This window comes from Helianthus annuus, chromosome 6 (assembly GCF_002127325.2).
Source record: "Helianthus annuus cultivar XRQ/B chromosome 6, HanXRQr2.0-SUNRISE, whole genome shotgun sequence".
Classification (NCBI taxonomy): domain Eukaryota; kingdom Viridiplantae; phylum Streptophyta; class Magnoliopsida; order Asterales; family Asteraceae; genus Helianthus; species Helianthus annuus.
This window is the reverse complement of record NC_035438.2, coordinates 17,714,529-17,739,246: the sequence shown is the minus strand read 5'-3', so window position 1 is coordinate 17,739,246 and position 24,718 is coordinate 17,714,529. Positions and strand designations below refer to the sequence as shown.

General features: G+C 36.6%; 1 protein-coding gene across 1 annotated transcript; it reads left to right on the top strand.

The window, feature by feature from the left end:
• Positions 1 to 17,787: 17,787 nt before the first annotated feature.
• Positions 17,788 to 18,886, top strand: LOC110864869 (transcription factor MYB58). The gene is made up of 3 exons (XM_022114026.2): positions 17,788 to 17,954; positions 18,111 to 18,240; positions 18,323 to 18,886. The coding sequence occupies exons 1-3, from the start codon at positions 17,822 to 17,824 to the stop codon at positions 18,663 to 18,665; spliced, it is 606 nt and encodes a 201-aa protein (XP_021969718.1). The 5' UTR covers positions 17,788 to 17,821; the 3' UTR covers positions 18,666 to 18,886.
• Positions 18,887 to 24,718: the final 5,832 nt, after the last annotated feature.

The following is a 24,718-nucleotide window of genomic DNA, read 5'->3' as shown; positions in this document are numbered from 1 at the left end:
TTCGGTTCTTGACAACATGCTTGATCACCATCCGAGGGAACTCATCCATACCTAAGGTCAAACACTAAAATATTAGTTTTGACAATAATACATTACGTATAAACGAAATTTAACAACACAAGCATCAAACAAAACATAATTTTTTTTTTCCTGGGTTCCACCGTAACTTACGGTGTCACCGTAAGTTACGGTGAACCTGGAATGGCCCTTGTTCTACCGTAAATCAGGAGGTTCACACCGTAAGCTTTTGATGTCCATCGTAACTTACGATGTTAACTTACGGTGTCACCGTAAGTTACGGTGGGTTCTGCATTCTTGCCTCTTAACCATTTTTCAGCTTTAAAAGTTTATAACTTTTTACTCGTTAGTCCGATTTCGTCGATTCTTTCACCTACGAGTCTGTAATGAGATTACGGACCCAACCATATAAGTTATACATCACGAAAACCGAGATACCGACGTTCGGCTCATAATTTTTTTGTTTCAATATCTACAACCCATTAACAAGGTACATGATTCCATAATTCCATCCCTAGGACACATTAGACATAGTTACCCAACTTCCCGGGCTTGTGACCTTGGAGTATACGCGCCATACCATGGCTTCGCGTCTTCTCCGAACTAAACACTTGTTTTCTTGGAATTCAAGCATCCCGTTTCAAACGACACCTTCTATCAACTTCTATTGTTTTGACCCGTTATACCGGGTTCGTAGACTTAAAATGTCATGACCAATTTATTGATGCATTACCATCTATCACCTTGCAAAATATGAGACTTTTAAGTCTCTACTCATGTGATTCGTTTTCAAGCAACATTTTGACCCGTTTGGCTATCTAGTGAAAACCATCACTTTATTATCATACCAAACCAAATTTCTAATGTTTATTTTGACCCGTTTGATGATCTAGTGAACTTCGCCACTTTAACGATACATCAACGCATCAATTATAATCCGACATCATTTATACATTAAAACTAAACGTTATTACATAATGCAACGAGACTAAAGTCACGTACCTTTAAAGCACACCTTTTCCGCGGGTATCACTTCCGGCGTGTCCACTTGACGTCCCGGATTCCTTGCCTAAAGAGTTCAATTTATAACAAAAATTAGAACTCTTTCATAAGCTTTAACGCATTATTTCTTAACATATTCAAATCTGCGTTTTGCCCAACTTTTAACATTTTAACCCTCTTTTAGGCATTTTATCAAACACCTAACGGGTCAGATTTTTACATGATCTAAACCAAGTTCATGACTCGAGTTTATCACCCAAATTAACTTCAATTTGACTACATGTCTATATGTTAACATCAACAACTTAGAGTTTCCCTCACAATTCAGTTTACACTAGAACAAGAGTTTTAATCCTAGTGTTCATCAAGTTCTACTAACATACTAATCACCCACTATGGTGATTTTGATCTATACAATTATCATGCAAAAATTTGACAAGAAATCGTCTAGGGTTTGTCCCTAAACCTTACATTACTTCCAATTTCATGTTTACTACACATAATCAAGCTCTACATTCGATTTTTGATCACATACATGAACTTTGAATCGAATGAAAATGACCTAATTCAACATACCTTATGATCCCCTTGACGAGGTGATCACGATTCCATGTTCAGATTTCGATTATTGCTTGATTTAGGCCTTCAATTTACAGTTTTTCTTGTGAACTAGGGTTTGAAAAGTGTGGGTGTCGCCCTGGGGTGTTCTTGGTCGATCAGGCCTCTCTCAAATGAGGGGTTTGATTTGTTTTTACTGATTTAGTAAATAAAATTCAAGTTTTGACATTATTAGTCCCTCTACTTATCCAACATAACTTTTGTTGTTTTAACCACAATGTAAGTTAAATTTTAGACTTGTTAGTTAACTAAGTTACAAATTTCTAATTGATAAATTCTCATTTATTTAAACTTTATAATTCTAATATAAAGTTTTATATTTTCGGGGTGTTACAATATGCACTATCCATTTTAATCTCTTCAACACTACCATCTGATCTGATCAAAGTCAATTACTTGGGTTTTTGAGCATGACTTCCACTTTACTATTTTTGGATCAGTTGGTTTTCTTGGGAAAAGAATTATTGAAGATGAGTTTGGTGATTGTGGTCTGCTAACTAAATTTGCAATTGGTTCAGACGAATCAGATGATGAGAGAAGGTTTTTTGGAGTATCGATTTTTAGAGACAGAGCAGCAGTTGTAGGATAGACTGGGTTTTGAAGAACATTTGAATCTTCAGCTCTAAGTTCTGCCAGCTTTTTGTAGGTCTCAACTATCTTCAGTTTAGACCATCTGGCAATGGATCTAGCTGGACCACAACCAACAGCCACAAGCTCTGCTCTCATTCTTTTAAACTTCAATGCCTTATCTGAATCCACTGTTTTGACTTTCTTCCAATTAGGTGGAGTTGGCTTTACCAGAGGATCATTGCGCATTTTTGTGATTCTATCGATCTCTTCTCTAAGAGCATCTGCTGACCAGTTTTTGAATTGATCTTCAGTTGCCTTATATGGTTTGTACTTCATAATGTGTGCAACATAATCATCCCTTAGTTTCATCTGAAGTTCAGGAATTACTGGCCTTTCAGACATGGATTTACTCAGGTCCCTAGCATAGTCTTCAAGTTTTATGACTTTGCTAAGCTGAAATGATAAAAACCTCTGGTATTCCCTGTCATCCATCCCTATGCTATTCTCTCTTGCTATAACTTCAGCATGTGATACTTTTAATTTCAGATACTCATCTAAGTTTTGAGGCTTCTTATAGCCATAAAGAGATGGGAAGGATCTTTTAGATGGACCCTCTATTGTGAAGAATGATTCAATTTCACCTTCAGCAATGACTAACTCCAGCGGATATTGAGCTTCCAAAGGAATGACTGGTGGTAGTGTAGCAATTGGAAGAGATGAAGTAGGTTCCCTGGGTGGAAATGATGAGCATGGACTGTTTTGAATGGAGGCAGATGATACAGGGATTGCTGATTTAATCTCCTCATCATCTTCTAACACAATATGAGTTTTTCTCTTACGTGTGGAGATGATTTCTGGTGAAGGAGAATGTTTGGGTAGTGAAGATGAATGTATGGGAAATCTTTGTGACGTTGGAGGTGGTTGGATTGTGGTTGGTGTAGTGAAAATGATCATGGCAGATGTTTGACAAATTTCTGCTGAAACAACTGGTGTCTTAGTAGCTGTTTGGCTAACATCTGCTGATACTTTTGTTATATCAGCATCTAATGACAGAATGGGTGATGATGGTGTTGAAGCTATTTTCTCCTTCTTTTGTGGTGGTTTTTTGGAGAAGGTTTGGATTTAGGTTGAGCAGGGGATACAATTTCTGTAGGATTAGCTTTTGAATCTGGTGGCAACTTTCTCAGTGAATCTTTCTCCCCCTTTTTGGCATCATTATCATCATCATCATCTTTCTCAAAGATTGATGTAGGGGTGGAGCGAGTAAGTTTCAACAGATGCTCCTTAATGTTCATAATGTCTGCTTGTGTGTCTTTATACCTGGCATCAACCAAATTTCTGATAAATTCCAAACTGAAATTGCGGTTACTTTCAGCCAAATTCCTCTGAGTTTGAAGGATGGGTTGCACAGAATTCCAAAGCTCATTGGCAATTTCCTGTGTGGTAGGTTGACTTTTAAAAGCTCTATCATCTGCTTAATCAGTTCTTTCATTTCAGCAACATCTGTTTTAATGGTAGACACTTTAACCGTCAAATCCTTATAACTTAATTCATCACCTACTTTAATAGGATCATTTGAATTCCCACCTGTAGTGGTTGTATTTGTTTTGATAATAGGAGAAATCTCCATATCATCAGAAACAGATGCCCCTTTTCTTGGTTCTGGGGACTTCCCACTTAAGCAGAGATTACAGTTGTAACCTCATCAGTGGTTGCCTTCAAGGGAGTCTTAATGATGTAACCATTGTCCAACTGATCACCAATGGTTTCAACAATTGTAGTGGCTGCTCCACTTGAACTACCACCAAGAGTTTCGTAATACTCAACAGGGATAACCTCCTCAACTGTTTGTAGGATAGCAGATTGAATTGGTTCAGACAAAGTCATTTGTTGCGCTCTACTCTCAGTAATGTGTGCATTAGAGGAACTATTTTGTTTCTGAAATTCAATTGCTTTAAACAGAGGTAATATTGTTGATGGAACTTCAGAATAGGGTTGTGGTGTAGAAAGCGAGATTACCCTGGGAGAGGGACTTTTAAACATACTTTCATATGAAAGGTCTACTTCATGTTGTGGTGTCCCTGTGCTTACAACATGATCCTTTTGTGAGGATACGTGAGGAGTTTGGATGGGTTGAGATCTTTCCAACAACTGTGAGGAAGTAGCAGCAGTGGTTTCAAGTGACATTTGTGTTGTCACTAGATTAACCTCTGGGATCTCATCTTCCAGAGGAACCTTTTTATTTTGTTTGGTTTTGGTGGGCTTTTTGGATGTCACAGGTTTCTTTTTGCCTTTTCCTGGTGTGTGTTTCATAACACCGGTTGTGGTGTCATGATCACTAGGAGCAGTTGGCTCAACAACAGAGTTTTGAGCAACAGATGTGGACGCATCTAAAACAGGCTCATCCCCCTTTGTTTCTATTTTTGAAACTTTTGACTCTTTATCCATAATTCTAGTAAAAGTTTTACTTGTAAGACTATTTATTTGAAAAGCTACACCTTGTTCAAAATATGTTTGTGACACTTGTTTTCGTAGATAGTAGCTTAGAAGTCTTCGATACAACAGAAAAGCATTACTACAAACACCTTTTTTCAATTTTTTCACATTTTCACATTATTCAACAAATCAAAAAACAGTGCTTGTGATAAATTGTAATCAGATTTTGTTAAAATAGCATGACCCAAATAATGAATGTTTAAAGGGATCTCATTAAACGCGATGGTCTTGGCTGAGGGACAAGTTAAAAGAGTATGAAACAAAAATTTCATTGGCGCATAACCCAAATAAGTTCGATGCTTTTGGCATTAATCCTTATAGGTTTGATTCTTTCCTTTCGGCTTAGAGCATCAGCGACTACATTCGCCTTGCCAGGATGGTAGCGAATTTCACAATCATAGTCATTTAGAGTCTCCATCCAACGACGTTGTCTCATATTAAGATCCTTTTGATTGAATAAGTGTTGGAGACTTTTGTGATCCGAATATATCACACATTTTGTTCCATATAAGTAATGTCTCCATAACTTTAGTGCAAATACAACTACACCCAACTCCAAATCGTGGGTGGTGTTATTCTTTTCATGCACCTTTACTTGTCGTGATGCATAGGCAATCACCTTGCCTCTTTGCATAAGTACACAACCCATACCGGTGTGTGAAGCATCACAATACACGACAAACACTTCTATTCCTTCGGGCAATGTCATCACCAGATCATTGCTCAATTTCTGTTTAAGAATCTCAAAAGACTCTTGTTGTTTTGTACCCCAATCAAACTTCACATTCTTGCGGGTCAGAGTAGTCAATGGTGCAGCTATCCTCAAGAAGTTCTCAATGAATCTTCTATAATAACCAGCTAATCCCAGAAAGCTGCGAATTTCTGTTGGTGTCTTTGGTGCCTCCCAGTTCATGATGGCTTCTATTTTAGCGGGATCGACTTGGATACCACGCTCGCTCACAACATGTCCAAGGAATTGGACTTCGCGAAGCCAGAACTCACACTTAGATAATTTAGCATACAGCTTCTCCTGCCGTAGCAACCCTAAGATACATCGAAGATGTTTCTCGTGGTCGACTTGACTACAAGAATAGATAAGTATGTCGTCTATAAAGACAATGACAAACTTGTCTAAGTATGGCTTGCAGACTCTATTCAGGAGATCTATAAATGCTGCAGGTGCATTAGTGAGCCCGAAAGGCATCACTAAAAACTCATAGTGGCCATACCTCGTTCTGAACGCTGTCTTAGGTACATCTTCAGTTCGGAACTTGAGTTGATGATACCCAGATCTTAAATCGATCTTCGAGAAGAAGCTTGCCCCTTGGAGTTGGTTGAATAAGTCTTCGATCCTGGGTAATGGATAACGATTCTTGATCGTTACCTTGTTTAGCTCACGGTAATTAATGCAAAAGCGCATTGATCCATTATTCTTCTTCACAAACAATATAGGAGCTCCCCAAGGCGAAGAGCTGGGTTGTATGAAACCCTTTTCTAGTAACTCATCCAATTGAGTCCTGAGCTCTTTCATTTCAGTAGGTGCTAGACGGTAAGGAGCTCGTGCAATTGGTGCAGATCCTCGCAGAATGTCTATCCTGAATTCAACTTGCCTCTCAGGAGGTAATCCAGGTAATTCATCAAGAAAGACATCAGGGTATTCCGAAATAATTGGAATATCTTCAATCTTCGGTTTTGGTTCATCAATTGTCACTTGTGCCATGTAGATGACACATCCGTTGGGCAAACCATATTGTGTATCTCCCTAAATAGTGACGGATTCACCAGAAGGGGTTTTGATGTTAACTAGCTTCTTATCGCAGGCAATTTGGGCTTGGTTATGCGATAACCAATCCATGCCTAAAACTACATCAAACCCAGCCAATTTCATTGGCAAGAGGGATAGCGGGATAGAATGATTCTTAATGGATATAAAGCATCCATCAAGAAGAGTCGAAGCTGTTTCTAAGGTACCATCTGCGAGTTCTACCTCATATTTTATGTCTAGAGTTTTAATAGGCAAATTCAGTAACTTACTAAACTTATGGTCTACAAACGACTTATCAGCACCTGAATCAAATAAAACTCTAGCATAACTATCATTAATGAGGAAAGTACCTGTTATAATGTTCTCGTCATTCACCGCTTCCCTGGAGTTCATTTGAAAGACCCTTGCATTGGTTTTCTTTGCCTCATCAGCCTTCTTAGCATTTTTAGGGCAGTTAGTATTGATGTGCCCCTTTTCGTTGCAACCGTAGCAGGTCGCATCCTTGGTGTTTCGGCACTCCACAGTCTTGTGCCCTTTCTTCTTGCAGATCCCACAAGGTTTAGCTTGTGGGTCCTGATTGCACTTTCCAAAGTGCCTCTTGTTACATGTTTTACATCTGGGCTTGTCATCCGACTGCCCCTTTTTGAAACCAGAGTTTCCTTTCTTCTTTTTGTTTGAGTGATGGGACTGGTCATCCCCCCTCTTTCTTTTCCCCTCCTCGGTGGCTTTCTTTGCCTTACTCCTTACAACATCGAGAGTAAGTAACAAAGATAGATCTACATCAGATCTATAAGTAGCAGGTTTAGAAGCCTTGACATTTCCTTTAACCTCTGGGGCTAATCCACCTATAAAACGCGCAATGAGTTTAGGTTCAAGGGTGACCAGATATGGGACGAGTCTACACATCGAGTTAAAACTGGTCACATAAGACCTGTAATATAAATCTTTCATCACCAGAGTGAGGAAGTCAGTCTCCACCCTTTCGACTTCATGCTGCGGACAATAAGTGTCCTTCACAAGTTCAACAAATTTATCCCATGAAGGTTGTACAAAGGAACCTTTCCAATGGATTGCACCAAGGCTTTCCACCAAGTTATGGCGTCGCCCTTGAAGGACTGAGATACAAACTTAACTATGTCCTCCTTAGCACACCCACTGATATCAATCACCGTTTCCATTTCATCTAACCACTTCATACAGTCAATTGCTCCTTTTTCTCCCGTGAAATCTCTTGGTTTACAAGAGACGAAATATTTATAGGTACAACCCTTGTTGTACCTGGGAGTCTGATCGAGGACAATCTGCCTCTTTGGTTCACTTTTCTGATTAGATGAGTGTTGAGACTCATCCTTCTTCAGTGTATGGTGAAAGGGACTTCGTATGACTTTTGGACCGAACATTACTCGGCTCCTTGAACATATTATCCACAGCTTGAGCAACTGCAGTGTTTATCATTGCTTGTAATTCAACACTAGTAACATTTATTCTGGTATTATTGTTTCCTTCCACAGGATGATTGTTTGCTTCATCAGAGCCAACCATGATTTGAGTACTAAATCAAACAATAATGATGTATTTAGATTATATAATGAATCATCGCATTGATGATTAGATGGTCATGGTATTAATAAACCATATAGACCATTTTAGATAACAAGTAAGAATCTATTTGATCATGATTTGCCTAGGCTACAAATGAACCATTATTGGCAATCAATAGGATATAATCCTTTATATTTATCAGACAGGGAACATAAGTCACAACTGTCAATGTCTTAAAGAGATTTTCATATGGATGTTTTGATGTATCCATTTGGGATGTATGCCTCTAGGCGAAGGTGTATTCTTGTTTTGATGGATGTTTTGATGTATGTTTTGATGTATACACCATATTTGATGTTTAATAGCCATGATTCATATTGATCATATTGGCCATAAGGGTGAACTCCAAGTACTTTTGGAAGCTAGTGTGGTCTCTCAAATCACACAGCCAGGAATGTTAACATGTTTCAGATGTTAACAAGGAATCACTTTCTTAAAAAGGTTGTACCATCATAGGCATTAATATTAGCTAGGTTATACCTTTAAGAATATCTTTTGGAATTTCCTGGGAAGATCAGTTTAAAATTGAAATGATATTGGCAAGATGATGAAAGAAAATACATATACAAAAATTTCCAAAAGAAATTTCATTAAATACTAAGTGATTACAAGATATGCCATAAACGGGTCTTTAAATAACAAACTGTCCACGCAGGGACTACAGAAAAGAAAATAAGTCCACGCAGGGACTAAGTACAGAAAATGAAATGTCCACGTAGGGACTTGATTGATATTACAATACAAAAGAAAATAAAACAAACTTCTACTTCTTTTTTCCGTTTACGAGGTTCGCAAGGCCTTTTAGAAATTTTGTTATGCTTTTTATTTGTTTCGTCCGCTTTTTGCTCAACCTGGTCCAACCTCTGCAGGATTTGTTGAGTTTGAATTTTTTGAGGAGGAGGAGGTTGTTGTTGATAAGGTGGATATTGATACCCATGCACAGGATTCCCAGTTGGGTATACTGGAGGAAATGGTGAAGGATAAAGTGCATGAAATTGAGCTGCCTCAAGATATGGATCTTGGGCAGGGGCTTGATATCCATAATCCATAGGAGTTGGATATTCAAATGGGTTATACCCAGATGAAGCTGGGTATGTTGGTATTGGGTTTTCAAAACCCATTGGCGGTGGCGGTGGTGCAAAAGTAACTGGCGGGGGATCATCTTCCGGCACCGTGTGTGAAGGTCCACCCATTTGTGGATTTTCAGGGATAGGAGGGTATGTGCTTGAAGCTTGAGGGGAACTAAATCTCGGTCCCCCTCTCATGGACATCCGTGCATTCCTCCTTCGCCTAGGTGGCTCAGGAGGTGGTTGTGGTGGTTGTTGAGGTGGTTCCTCAACGGGTAAAGGCGGTGGAGTAACCGCTTGAAGATACGATTCCTCCAATGGAGGTTGAGGAGGGGAGTTATGAAAAGAAGGGGTATATTCCCATTCGTACTTGTTCCACCTTTCGGCCCATGAGTCGGGGCCTTGATATGGCGATCCTTGGCAAGGAGAACCGCTGGAGATACGGATGGGGTGAGTTGGTGTCCCAGTTGGCGGCTCTGGATCAGGATCGTCATTCATCTCCATATCTTGGGAGAAATGGTCCTCGGGTCCTAAAGGATTATAACCCAGTGGTTCGTTAATATAATCGTTTGGGTTAAATTGGGCTGGGGAATAAGTTGAGTCAGAATGGTGAAAAGAATGAGAATGTAAAGAGTGGTATAAATGATGTTAATGATGTGAATGTTGGGAATGGTGAGAATGTTGGGGCTCGTCTTGAATAGGCAGCCCAAAAGAAGGGTGAAACGATGATGAAGAACTTAACGAGACTGAGTGTCTCGCGGGCTCAAACGAATGTCCCCAATTGTCTCGCGAATCGGAGCTAGTAAAAGACGCCGATGGAGTGCGCCTGTGTGAGGGTCCAGCATTGCTAGATGGTCCTCCCCTCATAGGACCTTCTCCTTTTCCTGGAATGCACGGCGGCATTTTTAATTAGCAAACCTGTCAAAACTAGTAAAGCAAAACATAAACGACAAAAGGAAAATTAAGAATAATCCTAGGTCATTTGCCTAGACTCGGAAGTCTAAGGAATGTGCTTTTTGTGTAATTGAGATTAAACACAAAAGGCTAGTGTTTAATTCACTCAATGTTGGCTCTGATACCAACCTGTCACACCCCGATATTTCCACATATTACCGGTGCGCCCGATGGGGAGTATCGTGACGTAGTTGATATCATCATAGTCAATATACACAATATAATAGCACAGCGGAAGGCTTGGTAATTAAATACTGTTACAAACCATAGTGTCCGAGTGTCCAAATAAAAGAATATACTGACTTGGTTGTAATAGAGATCCACAAGCGGATCATAAAACAAAATACAAGAAACTGAAATAACAGACTCCAGGCATCTAAGGATTTGCAATATCCTCTTATTAGACACCAAGTAGCTCCAGCCTAATTTCGTGAGGTACCTGTCACTTAGTCTTTGGAAAATACGTCAGTTTACACTGGTAAATACAATTAACCGACTCATTTGAAAAGAGTTTATGAAAATTGATTTAAGTGCACAATGCACAAACCCATTTATAACTTGGGACAATTATTTAAGATAATATTGTATATAGTTTTATATGTTTGTCATACATATGGGGCCGGTTTGGAAGCCGGTCATCATTAACCGACTCACCACTTTAAAACCCACAAAAGGAGTTATCCCCAACATGTGGGTTATTTAGCATTTGCATCTGTCAGGTGTTTGCCTACACCCCGTGCATAGGTCGTGGCCATTTTCAAATGAAATGAGCCGAGGATATCTAGGACACGGTTGTATTAACCCCCAATGTTTATGTTATCAAACAAAATAAATTAAAACGGGTTATGTAAATTTATAAATCACAATCCGATTAAATGATTTCATACCCGACCAAGCGGTATTATTATAATACCGTATCCCAAGCCCGTATAAGGGAAAATAAGTTAAAAGTATTTACGTGAGCTAGATGCATAAAGATGTAACTCAGCCGTATATTCCTAAAGCCTTATGAAAATACCTTCTACCAAAGCTACTCAAAAAAGGGTCCTCGCAATCTTTTCTACAAGAAAAAGCTCCCTTTTTTATTAGGAACCACCAGATGAGAGAGAAGAGATGATTCAAGTGAAGTGTGCAAATGACAAGTTCAACTTGAAGGTCCTTTTATAGGTGAATGCCATGCATCAAGATCATAGCAGGTGTTTTGGAGGTGTTTAGGATCACCCGAAGTGTACTAGTGGTATTACAAAACGACAACAAGCTCCTGGTATCAATTTGGAAGTGTTTAAGTCGGTTATGTGCAGAAACCTGCAGCTGGCAACATAAAACTGAGCTGGGCAGTTTGTCGTGGGCCGTGTAGGATTTAAAGGGGGTCTACACGCCCCGCGACAACCTTGTGTTCAGGTTAAAAATGTTTCTTGTTTGGCAGATTTAGTCCCTGGTCCTTTGTAACTTTATTTAACATCATTTTTGGCACTTTTAACCTTTGTAGTCAGTTTGTAAAGGATTATGGGAGTATAACCAAACTCCGTTAGGCCCGGTTTCGATAAATGATCATTGTTATCATAAGTTTCTTAACATTAACGCTTTTAACCCAAAATCTTGAAAACTTGTATAACGTCGAAACCACGTGAAACTGATATCACTTATTCTTGAGAGTATATTTGAACATTACAAAGCCCCGGGATCGTTAAAAGGTCACTCAGAGGTAAGAATTAACATGTTGACACGTTTAACCCCTGTAGTTTATAATCTTCCGATTATTTTCATAACGGCTCCTTATATCCAAATAATTACTCGTTTAAGAATATATTCTTCGTGTATGGTTATTCAGAGGCACAAGTTTGGCATGTTGACACTTTTAGCCCCTTTGGTTTCATATTTTCATCGTTTGTCAACTTTAGTCCTTCAAACTCAATGTTTCACATGATTAGGGTTTACGACACGTGTCTTCACATAATTGGACAGGTTTTTACGTGGTGTTACAACAGCAACATAGGTCGTCGACCAAAACCCACCAGCATCGGCGACGCTCCTCTGTAGCGGCGTCGGCGACGCTCCTCTTAACATTAGACAATAAGAGTTAAGTTCGGGAATCACTTACCTTAAGCGTCCTTGTTCGTGCTTGCTTCCTTGCATCGTTTTGACTTGTTAGCCTTCCGCACTTGAATCTATTTTGACACGATTCATATCCTTACATGTCATCACATTCAAATACTTGTTAGCATACGTGGTCATACATCTTATCAATCACATTCAACTCATATCTTACACTTGACTTTCATTAGTCAAGTTCTAACAACACAAGGCATAGCTAACAATCATATCATTCCGAACACACATAATTCAACATGTCAACACATAAAAACACACATTGATATAACATGTACCACATGATTTCCCAAATCTTACATTCATGTTATAAAGCCTACCATATCATTCTCACATTCGTTGACTTTTCAGAAGTCAACTATTAAACATACAAGCTTTCACCCTTAGAAACATACATTCGTATTGAGATTAGTTAACCATACTAATGGCATCATATACATTTCATTCTCATGTTTTAAGACATATACTACCACATGATTACCTAGATTACACGCACTTACATAAACAACTTCCATTCATACTAGTATTTTTCATAATCCTACATGTAGCACTATAACCCATGATTAACCCAACTCATCATTCAAACATTACTACTTCTTAATACATTCACATTTTTTGCAATTACTTTATAATCACATTTAAAGGAATCAATCAAACACATAGTGTACATTGCATCATTCAAGCATAAGGTATCACTCCTAAAGCATATTTCTACAACATCGTACTAACAAATCAAACTTCTACATGAAATATATCTAAAACACACTTCTCATGTAGGTTTACTATCAAATACATCATTATCACTCTACACCCATATTAACCCATTACTTGCATACAGTTTCACATTTTAATGTCATTTAGATATTTCATCAAACACTTGGTGTGCGTACTACTTTCTAAGCTTAATGTACAAGTATTTCATGCTTTTCTTCCTACTTATCACTTTCATTCATCAACATAACTAAAATCACATTACTTTCATACCATACACAATCTAACTAACTAGAATCAATCACATATATCATAACACATCAAAATTGAGTAAGAATTGGACATGGGTCATAAACCTATGCCACCACGTTCACCATCACAAATGGGTTTCACTTCAAAACATTAAGTTTCAAGTTAATTCATACTCCTCATAACACCATTTCAACATAATCAATCACCATACTTTCATGCTATTTAGCTAATATCAACCATTTATCCTCAGAGTTCCAATTTCAAATAATGTCCAAAACCCACTTAATACAACATTAGAGATTTTACCTAAAAACTTATTCATACACTAATTCCACACATGATTTAGTTCACAAAATACTTTCAAACAAGAATTATACGTCAATTTTCATTATAGCATCTAAACCCATTCAAGTTTAGCCATCTTCATACTTGTTCTTCCTACAATTTTCACCAAATAGAAAATTGTAACTTACCTTATGGTTGTCACGCCTAGATGATTAAGAAATCGGCTTCACGCATATAGGATTAGTCCTCAATCTAGTCTCAATTTGCTGAATTTTGTGAATTGGTGAACAAGAGAGGATTTTCTCTCTCCTTGAACATGACACACCCACACATACATATCCATAATTTCTAATTTCTGCATTTTATCATCTCATCTTTCCACAATGCACATATTCAACCTCTAAAGTTCTTATTAGTTGTTTGTTTGGCCTTACTAACTTATTTCTTTCTCAAAGACATGAATATTTAACCAAGTTGATGCTTTCTAGTTATCATGCTCCATACTAAATAATTAAATATACATAATAGCAAAAGTCATGATTTTGGGGCGTTACATTGAGTGCCGATATCAAACTAGTACTATAATGAATTAAACTAGTACAAACCAAAAATCATTTGTCGCGAACGTTTTAAGTTTTTTCCTTAACATTTCATCGAAACACGAAAGTTTATTCAAAAGAAAGTATTTTTTTGGTATCAAAACCCATACGAGTGACGATGCCATATACCGATACCGTGACAAATCAAACCAATTCTGAGCGAATATCGGTAGCGGAGTTAGTATTAGCGGAACTGATATCGACATTCATATTTTGGGTTTTCTCCATCAGTTGCTATAGCAAGTGTGGGTATGATAACGAACCAAATCGAAACCGACCAAGTTCTCGCCATGTAGCGAGGCTGGGCCGATCACAGACGAACAATGTTGAAAACGGAGTTATATTCAAAATGATATTTTTTATATGGTAGGCTATAGCGAGTATTGGCAAGGTAACTTGTGCCATGACGAATTAAACTAATTTTGACCGAACAACATCGGTACTGGGTGAAACCATCATTCTTTTGATTTCCGACCGCTGTAAAACACATGTCGATATCCTTTTAGGTATATTACAACTATAAATTTTTGGTTTTTTCTTTCGGTTGATATACCCAGTATAGGTATCGTACCAATACCTTAAAAACGAAATCGATACCGATATAGCTTCCACCGCAACTAGTGAAAAAATAAATTAGTAATTTAATATATATATATATATATATATATATATTATAATGATCTGGATTATAATAATGAGTGACGATGCCATATACCGATACCGTGACAAATCAAACCAATTCTGAGCGAACATCGGTAGCGGAGTTAGTATTAGCGGAACTGATATCGACATTCATATTTTGGGTTTTCTCCATCAATTGCTATAGCAAGTGTGGGTATGATAACGAACCAAATCGAAACCGACCAAGTTCTCGCCATGTAGCGAGGCCGGGCCGATCACAGACGAACAATGTTGAAAACGGAGTTATATTCAAAATGATATTTTTTATATGGTAGGCTATAGCGAGTATTGGCAAGAAAACTTGTGCCATGACGAATTAAACTAATTTTGACCGAACAACATCGGTACTGGGTGAAACCATCATTCTTTTGATTTCCGACCGCTGTAAAACACATGTCGATATCCTTTTAGGTATATTACAACTATAAATTTTTGGTTTTTTCTTTCGGTTGATATACCCAGTATAGGTATCGTACCAATACCTTAAAAACGAAATCGATACCGATATAGCTTCCACCGCAACTAGTGAAAAAATAAATTAGTAATTTAATATATATATATATATATATATATATTATAATGATCTGGATTATAATAATAAACAAATTTAGCTAGGTTTTTCTTCATACATATAATGACCTTCAAGTTTTATTTATTATTCATATGGGTATATTCCTATGTAGTTAAACTTGCATAATACCATGTTTAAACAAAAAAAAAATCATTATATTATTCAAAATATGTAAAACTATAAATTTATTTATTTCATCAAATTCAGTTTATAATATTACCATTATATCTCTCTTTTTCTCTTAACACTCCAAATACATATACATTTTTTTAAGCTTGTGTACGCTTTGCTAAAAAAGTTCCTACTTTAAATTTTAAATACATACCTGTAGTTAGAAAGACCTTCAAGTCTAGGAGAACAAACAAAGCTCACTGACGTACCACATGACATGTGAATTATAATATCATTTTTTAGCCATCGGGATTGGTGGTTTAGTGGCAACCTTTTAATACACTCAAATATGAGATTTTGGGTTTAAGTCTTACAATATACAAGAAATTCGCCGTTCAAAAAGATTTATAATATCTTTTCTATCACTGTAGTGGATTTTCTTTCCAAATTAATGGGCTCTCTTAGAACTTTCGAGGACGAGCTCCAAGGGCACAATAACTGAATCTGATGTGATTCATTTAGTGATGTAATTTAAATAGGTTTAGTCATAAATAAAAATAGGTTTAGTCATAAATAATGTAGGATGAACTTATATTCAAAAGTATGCGACGTAGAAAAATCCCACCTGATTTGCAAGAGAAATTCGCCTAACCGAGGTGCAATCAATCCAGAATGTCGCTTCGTTCCCTATGGTTAATGAGCGTTTTAACATGTGCACTCGATGGCGAGATTAAGCTACTTATATAAAGTAAAAATACAAAAGAAAAATGGTATCTTTCGATCGGTAGTCTGTCTAATCGTTGATCTAGTTCCATCTTAGAGACAAGGTAACACAATACTTTATCTACATAACTAACATCTCCTTGTAAATAATTATTCAGTAATAGTTCATTAATAACCATTAGTTTATTATCACATGAATATAAATATAGTAGGATAAAGAAAATGAATAATAATTGAGAAATAAGACTCAAAAGTTTCTCAAAACAGGAGCCATCCAACACGTTAATTACCAGGAGAAATGCGGGCATGCATTCTTCAAATTTACGTTAACACATGTGGATGTTCAGAAGGTAATTTGACTGTCAAGGCCAACACATGTGGATATTCAGAAGGTAATAAAAATAATCAAGACATAGAGAAAAAATATGTATTTTAGTTGAATCATGGAGATAAAGATCGATATAAATGCTCTCATGTGATCTCAAGAAAGATAAATATATGGAAAATAAAAAGAAAAATTGATACTAATAAGTCCTCAAAATATGACTTTCATTTATGCGTACACGTGGAAAATGAACTTCTGAGAGACATGGAGAATGAAAATTACTAAATACACGAGTTAGATATTAAAAGTTAGAAGAATAAATATACACATCAAGTCATTAGAAAAATAAACATGTCTAAAAAAGTCAATTAGGAGATGTCAAACAAGATCTGTTGGCTAAAACGACTAGGGCTTAGCCTGGGTTAAATTAGCAAGAGGCTAAAATTAGCCTCCCTTTTAGTCGCTGGCTAATTTCGCGGCCAATTTTCTTATCCGCCGACTTATTAGTTTGTACATTTTTATATGCCGACTGAATTTAGCTTGCGCTTTATACATATCTTTTTATTAGTTTTTTTTATTAGCACTATTATAAATAGGAAAGGACATGTTCATTAGTTTTTTATTAGCACTATTATAAACAGGTTTAGTGTGGTCATGTTCGCGTTCTTCATGTTCCTTCTCGTCACCAGATTGCGGACATTTTCACCAAAGGGCTACCTAGAGTTTTATTTGATGACTTCAGATCCAGTCTCAGCATTCGGCCACCATACGCTTCGACTGCAGGGGTGTATTAGCACTATTATAAATAGGAAAGGATGTTGTATATCTGCTGTGGATATATCTCCGAAAATAGGAGATTGAGTTGGGGCCCTTTTTATATTCAGATTGTATTATTGTGAATAGCAATGAAAAATAGATTCCTTTATTTTCGCAGACCCTATTACTTTTTCAAGATATTTTTTGCCTGCTAAATGTTAGCCGTCTTAGCTGGTGGATCCCGTTTTGTGTCATGTCTATTCCTTTAAGTTGAACTTATTTATTAGTTTTCCCATAATATATTGTCATCCCTTGAACACATTGAACACCAAGAATTGAAAAATTAAGGAAGCAACATAAAGCGTACTGGGTGGCGCCTCCTTCCATAGTTTTATACTTCTATCAATTAAATTATTTTATGTACACTAAGCCATCGAATATTTCCACTTTATTACGACTACATGGCCTTAACATATATTTTATTCTTATACACAGAATTATTTTATTCCACTAAACACAGCAACCTCTAGTAGTATATATAAGAGCGTACTTCGGTATATAAACATGTTCCTTACTTGACATTGCTATTGAGTTAGAGGTGAAAAGATGGTGAAGACACCAAGTTTTGACAAAAATGGATTGAAGAAAGGTGCATGGAGTGAAGATGAAGACAACAAGCTGAGAGGCTATATCCAAAGATACGGCCACTGGAACTGGCGTTTACTTCCTAAGTTTGCTGGTATATATGGACCAATTTCTAATGTTTTATAAAGTTTTCCAATAGATTTTGATTATTTTTTGGCAAATAACTCACCACATGCAACTCTAATGATGTTTGAAATTAAAGATTGTGGGATTTTTAATTTCTTATTGTTCTATAATTTCTCCTTTCAAGGCTTGTCTAGAAGTGGAAAGAGTTGCAGGCTGCGATGGGTAAATTATCTTCGGCCGGACATAAAACATGGGAATTTTACCAAAGAAGAAGACGATCTCATTATTGAGATACATAAGAAGATTGGTAACAAGTAAGTTATCTTATTCTTTTTTTCATTTGAGTTAAATTACAACTTTGGTGTTGCATGCTTAACTTTAATCTTGTATATGCAGATGGTCAGAAATGGCTGCATATTTGCCAGGGAGAAGTGACAATGAAATAAAAAATCGTTGGCACACGCATTTGAAAAAACGAGAAAACAATGATCTAAATGTGTTAGAAAATGAGCATGTTCAAACGGTCGAACCTGATCAAGCTAACACCGAAGAAAACCTAGTCCAAGACTTGGATTTCGAATTTCAACAAGACGTTGAAGCTTTATTAGCCGAATCGCCATTGTCTTCTTCAAGCACCAACTTTACACCATATAATTGGTTCAGTGACTTTGATTCAGTAGGTTCAAGTTATGATATGCCACAACTGCCTGAACTGTTCATGAACACATTATTTCCTTAACTAACGAACATGCAAAAGGCCTTGTTCGTGTTTATTCGGTTCGTTTACAGCCCTAGATCTAATGGGCGGTTTTTTGGTGTTTTAGAAGAATAAATGTCTTGTTTGATGTGGTGGCTGAATAGGTATGTTTTTTTTTTTGTGTTTTGGGGTTTCTTATTGTGGATGGTCTAGGTGTTCTTAAACGGTCATTTGAAAATGGTATGGGATTAGATTGTCAATGACGTGAAAAATAGTGCCCCTAATCATTTTATATTAGTAAAAAAAATTCAAGCAATTTATAGACACAAGGTTGAATATTATAAAACACCTACACCCGACAGTTTGTCAAATCAGAATGGAGGGACATATATGAACATGTATACCCTCAATCACAGACTAAAAAAATATATATTATACATAATAACATTTAGGGTACGTTCTTCTGAACAGTAGAGGAATTGGACAGTTTTTGGCTTTTATTTACGAAATTGCCACAAGCCTATGTTTACCCTACTACGGCACCACTTGCTTATCTCCGTGAATTGGAGAGTTTTTGGATCTTCAACTACCTTTATTCAAACTAAATGAATAGAGAGATTGAAAACGTAAGGAATAAAAAGAGATCGTTCGCGAGAGAAAGAGTTAGAGATGAGAGAGAGTGAAAAGGGAAGGGCCGCCCACGGCGGTTCCGTTGCGGCGCCACGGCGGCAACACCACCGTCCAGGCGCGTGGCTCAGTTATGTTCCATATCTGAAAGAGGGGAAAATTTTGAAGGCGTGGAAGAAACTGGTGGTTGTAGTCTGTACACCAACCGGCGGTGACGATGTTAGACGGTGTAATAGACCAGTGGTCACCTTCAAAACAGTACCGAAGTTGACAGAGGGTGTTTCTGCCTCCGACGATGGCGGCTACGGTTCGGACAATGTTTACGTCAATCTCCGGCGAGTCGTTTTCGCCCTGCAGGTTCAGATAGGTGACATCCAAGCACCTATAAGATATCTGATTTATACATTTAGACAACCGATACTAATGAGCGTGAAGAAATTATAATTTCTAAAAAGCTTCCTTATATAAAGCTTCTATAAATTGTTGTATTGGTGTAAAGATAAGCACTTGTACCACTACCATGTCACTATGTGTGTACATATCATTTTTGGGAAGAAGAGGATGGGTACAATTTGAAGTTTTGAACTATTCACATTATGGGTGGCTAACAAATATTTCAGGTTTGATTGTCAGTGAACTGAGAAAGAAGTGGAGGTACGTGTTTGACTGTAGATTCGAGAAACAGTCAAAAAGAAAAACATACTTATAAATCCTTAAATCGTATTTTACTAGACTTTGTTTAACCAGTTTACTATATAAATCCTTAAATCGTATTTTTAATCCACCACTTGTGTCATAGTGGTAAGGTGACTTTGGTTCTCCAATAAAGATTCAAGTTCAATCCGCGCTTGTATCACTTTTGTGGATAAGACAATATTAGATAAAGTCTAGCCTCCTTGTAGAGGTGTCAGGCTCTATCCTGAGCCCACTCGGGTTTTCGTCCCACCGTGTGTTACGCCAGAGAGTTCTGCTCTTGTGGTGACACAACGACTGTTAAGTGGCAACCGGTGGTTTGGTTTCCTGGGGGAACGCTCAAGCCAAACTCTGAAGCTAGCATGGGCCCGGTTAAGACAACATAGTCTGCCCGGAGTGGGGCAACGAGACTCTCCAATTTGGGGAGTGTGATAGCCTAATACGAGAAAGTCAACGTTCCAAAAAAAAAATTTGGTGCGTTTCGGTTCGCATAACTCAATTGTGATTATTGGTTAAAAAGATAAAACACTTATTACTTTGGGTGGGTTTAAGCTGGTTCGGTTCGGCTAATTGGTTTTATCTCATCCTTAGGTAACAATGTAAAAAAACCCCGATTTGTAAAACATATAAGACTCTACTAAAAGAATGCCACAACACGTACGGTAACCCACAAGTATATAACATTTAGAGTAGGATGTTATTAACATGTTTAGCATGATTTTACTACCCCCGCCCCGCAACGCGGGGGGTCAAACACTAGTTATTAATGTATTAAAATTAGACCAGTGAACAGATGAATTGATGATGTACAATACTTAGCCTAATATTAATTTGAACATGTTTATTGGTAACTTCCTCTTGTTACTAGAAACAAAACCAGAGGCGAAGGTTAGTTGTTACCTGGGGGTGCATCCGCCCACCCCAATGTTTCGATTAGAAGTGTACATTTTTTGATTTTTTGTCCGGAAATTTTAAAAATTATATAGGATCGCATCCCCCAATTATTTTTCCTAAATATTTATAAAATATATAAATTAAAGTAAAGTTTTTTACCGTATATCCTAAATATTTATACAATTTAATTAAAGTAAAGTTTGTTACCACTTTGTATATGGGTAGTTTTGTAAATATATTTTAGCTCTTATTTGTTTAACCCTAGATTACCCACCACTAGGGCTGTAAACGAACCGAACGTTCAGCGAACAGTTCGTGAACCGTTCGGCGGGAAGTTCGTTTATGTTCGTTCGTTTAATAAACGAACAAACATGAACAAGAAATTTCGTTCGATTAGTTAAATGAACGAACATGAACAGAGGTCTCGTTCGTTCGATTGTGTTCGTGAATGTTCGGTAAGGTGTTCGTGAACGTGTTCGTGAACATTCGTTGATTTGCGTTCGTTTATATTCGTATGTTTGTGTTTTAATTGAAGATCTTTGTACTTTCTTATATTTTATTTATACTTTTTATATTATTAAACTTTTATTTATTTTATTACCCTAACAATGAAACTAGGAAACCCACTTTCACCTTATTTATGCATCATTTCTCTTTCATTTCTCATTATTTACATCGGCGAATACGATCGACCTTCGTTCCACAATAAGGGATTCAAGTTCGAGTGCTACTCTCTGGGCCATCTATCTTTATCCTTCGCCGCATTTTCCAAATTTATTTGTGTTCGTTTGTGTTCGTGAACCGTTCGCGAACACGCTCATTTCCTTAATGAATGAACACGAACATAAAATCTCGTTCGGTAAGTGTTCATGAACCGTTCGTGAACACATTTATTTCCTTAACGAACGAACATGAACAAGGGCTTGTTCGTGTTCGTTCGGTTTGTTTACAGCCCTACCCACCACAAAATAAACTTCGTCACAAGTTTTTATGTGTAAGGACGAGTCCTTTGAATAAATGAATTTTTTTAGTTTTATTTAGAACTATTATTATTTAACCTGACCCGAATTAATAGCCGACCCGACCCGAAACATAACGATAGGAAAAAAAATTTGGGTCTCATCATTTACGCCCCCTCGAAATTTTTTGTCAAGCTCCGCCACTGAACAAAACAACTACCTTATCTGTATTAGTAGACAATGTTATCGTCCAATCTGAAAGAAAAGATACTCTTGAAAATACATGTAAATGATAACCCAATTGGTATTAACAAATACTGCTTTTGTACGTAGAGATATAAAAATACAGATGTGAAGACAAGATTTTTTATAAGGTATTCGATCAATAATTATTGTTAATTAATAATGTTTTGCGTTATTGTTAATTCCACATGGAATAATATTATATTATACAAGATATAAAGCATTCCAAATTCAACAAAAACCGTCAACTTTCTGACATCACATAGTATATTATCATTATCATTATCATCAACAACTACAAACCACCGTGGCGGCGGGAATAGCACTGCCCCTTTATTGGACTAATTGGGTGGCAAAGGAATAGTGCCAGACAGCTGCCTGACACTCATCTATTGGCCTAACAAATTTACGATTTTATTCCGCTTTAAAATTATGATTTTGCCACCAATACACAATTATGTTTTTGCCCCCACTTAAAAATAAATTTACGCTTTCGCTCTCAGCTAAATATTTCAGTTTTGCCCCCAGTTAAAAATTACGATTTTGCCCCGTTTTAATTTACAGTTTTGCCATTAGTTTTTTTCCCTTATAATTACGATTTTCCCATCAGTTCAAAATTATGTTTTTACCCCCACTTAAAAATAAATTTACGCTTTTGCTCCCAACTAAAAATTCCAATTTTACCCTCAGCTCAAAATTACGATTTTGCCCCGTATAAATTTATAATTTTGCCATTAGTTTTTTTTTTTCACAGCCAAGTTACGATTTTGCCCTCAACTTAAATTTACATTTTGCCCATCATTTTTGTTTGTTTTCCTTGTGAAATTACAATTTTGCTCACAGTGTAAAATTACAGTCGTGTCGGCATCTTCCTGGCACTCCCCGTTGGTCCATTTAATTTACGATTTATCTCCGAATTAAAATTATGATTTCGCCCTCAGTTAAAAATTACGTTTTCCCCATCGTTTTAGTTTTTTTAGCAAAACTATAAAGGTTTTTTGTTTTAATTGGTTTACTCGATTTAATTTTTTTTCGTGTCAAGGAGCCACCTAACACCGGCTCATTAGTCCTGAAAAATTACAGTTTTGCCCCAAGCCCAAAATTACGGTCTTATCATCGTTTTTATTTTTTTTTTCCTAGCAAAATTATAGTAGTCTTTTTTTAATTGATTGAGAATTATTTGGCCATCGCCCCGTAACACGGGCGGAGTATCAACTAGTTAACAACAAATATATACTGCATTGCATAGATTATCTATTCTATATAACCAATATATTACTTCAACTTCCAATATAGTTCGATAGTATCATTATGTTTAACTAGGAATTAGAGTCGCGAGTACATTGAAAACATCGAACGGATTAGTCCAAGCGTTATATGATGCATACACCATATGAAACGCGCGTTTTGACTTATCCGATTTAACTCAATAGAATTGATTCATTGGGGTTGGATCAAAATGTAAATTAATGAATTTATATTGTACAACCATAACGTATTTATATGCGACCCAACTCATAAATAAAAAATGTACAAAAAACATAAAACATGTATAAAGGAAAAAATGACTTGTGTAATCAAAAGACATATTCACATTAATGGTTGAAATTTTATCCCTAGTGCATTGCAGCGCAGCTAGGGGTGTGTACTGTAAGAATATGAATTCTCTCTTAATTTTTGAGAGATTTGTATATCAATATATATAATGGGATTATACACCAATAAAAGGAAATACAATAAATTACATAAATCAACAATATAAACAAATGGCTTGATTTACGTGATTGCCTTAGCTCAATCATTTGCTTGATTTGTGGAATTGTCTTTGATTCTATCATGTACGGTTCGGTTTTTGGGTAAAATCAAAATCGTAACGGAAAGTTCGGTTTTCAGTGTTTTTAAAACCGTTTGGTTTTAGCAACAGTTCGGTTCGGATTTTCGGTTTTTGGAACAAATTACATAAGATTAAAAAATAAAAATTATAATCCAAAGTTTAAGATTTTTTCTTAAATATTTACGTTTAAGTTATTGTATTTAGCCTTTTTAATTAATACTAGTGCTATTAAATCCACGCGTTGCGTCGTAAATTCTCGTGTTGCGCGGTGGGTGGGTATCAATTCGTTTAACTACGCACTAACACTTGTTATAGTAACCAATAGAGAAAAAAATCATGATATGACCAAAAATAGACCAACACATTGGGAATTTTGTCGGCATCGGTTTGTTTTCTTACACCACCTACACTCGTTACATCAACCCATAGAGAAAAAATATCTTGATGTGACCAAAAAATACCGACACGTTATTTACATCGATAAAAAACCAACGCAAATCATATAAGATATATAAAAAAAACCACATAAGATTAAAAAATAAAAATTATAATCCAAAGTTTAAGATTTTTTCTTAAATATTTACGTTTAAGTTATTGTATTTAGCCTTTTTAATTAATACTAGTGCTATTAAATCCACGCGTTGCGTCGTAAATTCTCGTGTTGCGCGGTGGGTGGGTATCAATTCGTTTAACTACGCACTAACACTTGTTATAGTAACCAATAGAGAAAAAAATCATGATATGACCAAAAATAGACCAACACATTGGGAATTTTGTCGGCATCGGTTTGTTTTCTTACACCACCTACACTCGTTACATCAACCCATAGAGAAAAAATATCTTGA

What these genes read in the sequence shown, in the direction of transcription:
- LOC110864869 (XM_022114026.2), top strand. Translation starts at nt 17,822, where the DNA reads ATGGTGAAGACACCAAGTTTTGACAAAAATGGATTGAAGAAAGGTGCA. An exon ending in TTTACTTCCTAAGTTTGCTG is followed by an intron (nt 17,955 to 18,110) that starts GTATATATGGAC and finishes TCTCCTTTCAAG; the next exon opens with GCTTGTCTAGAAGTGGAAAG. An exon ending in CATAAGAAGATTGGTAACAA is followed by an intron (nt 18,241 to 18,322) that starts GTAAGTTATCTT and finishes TTGTATATGCAG; the next exon opens with ATGGTCAGAAATGGCTGCAT.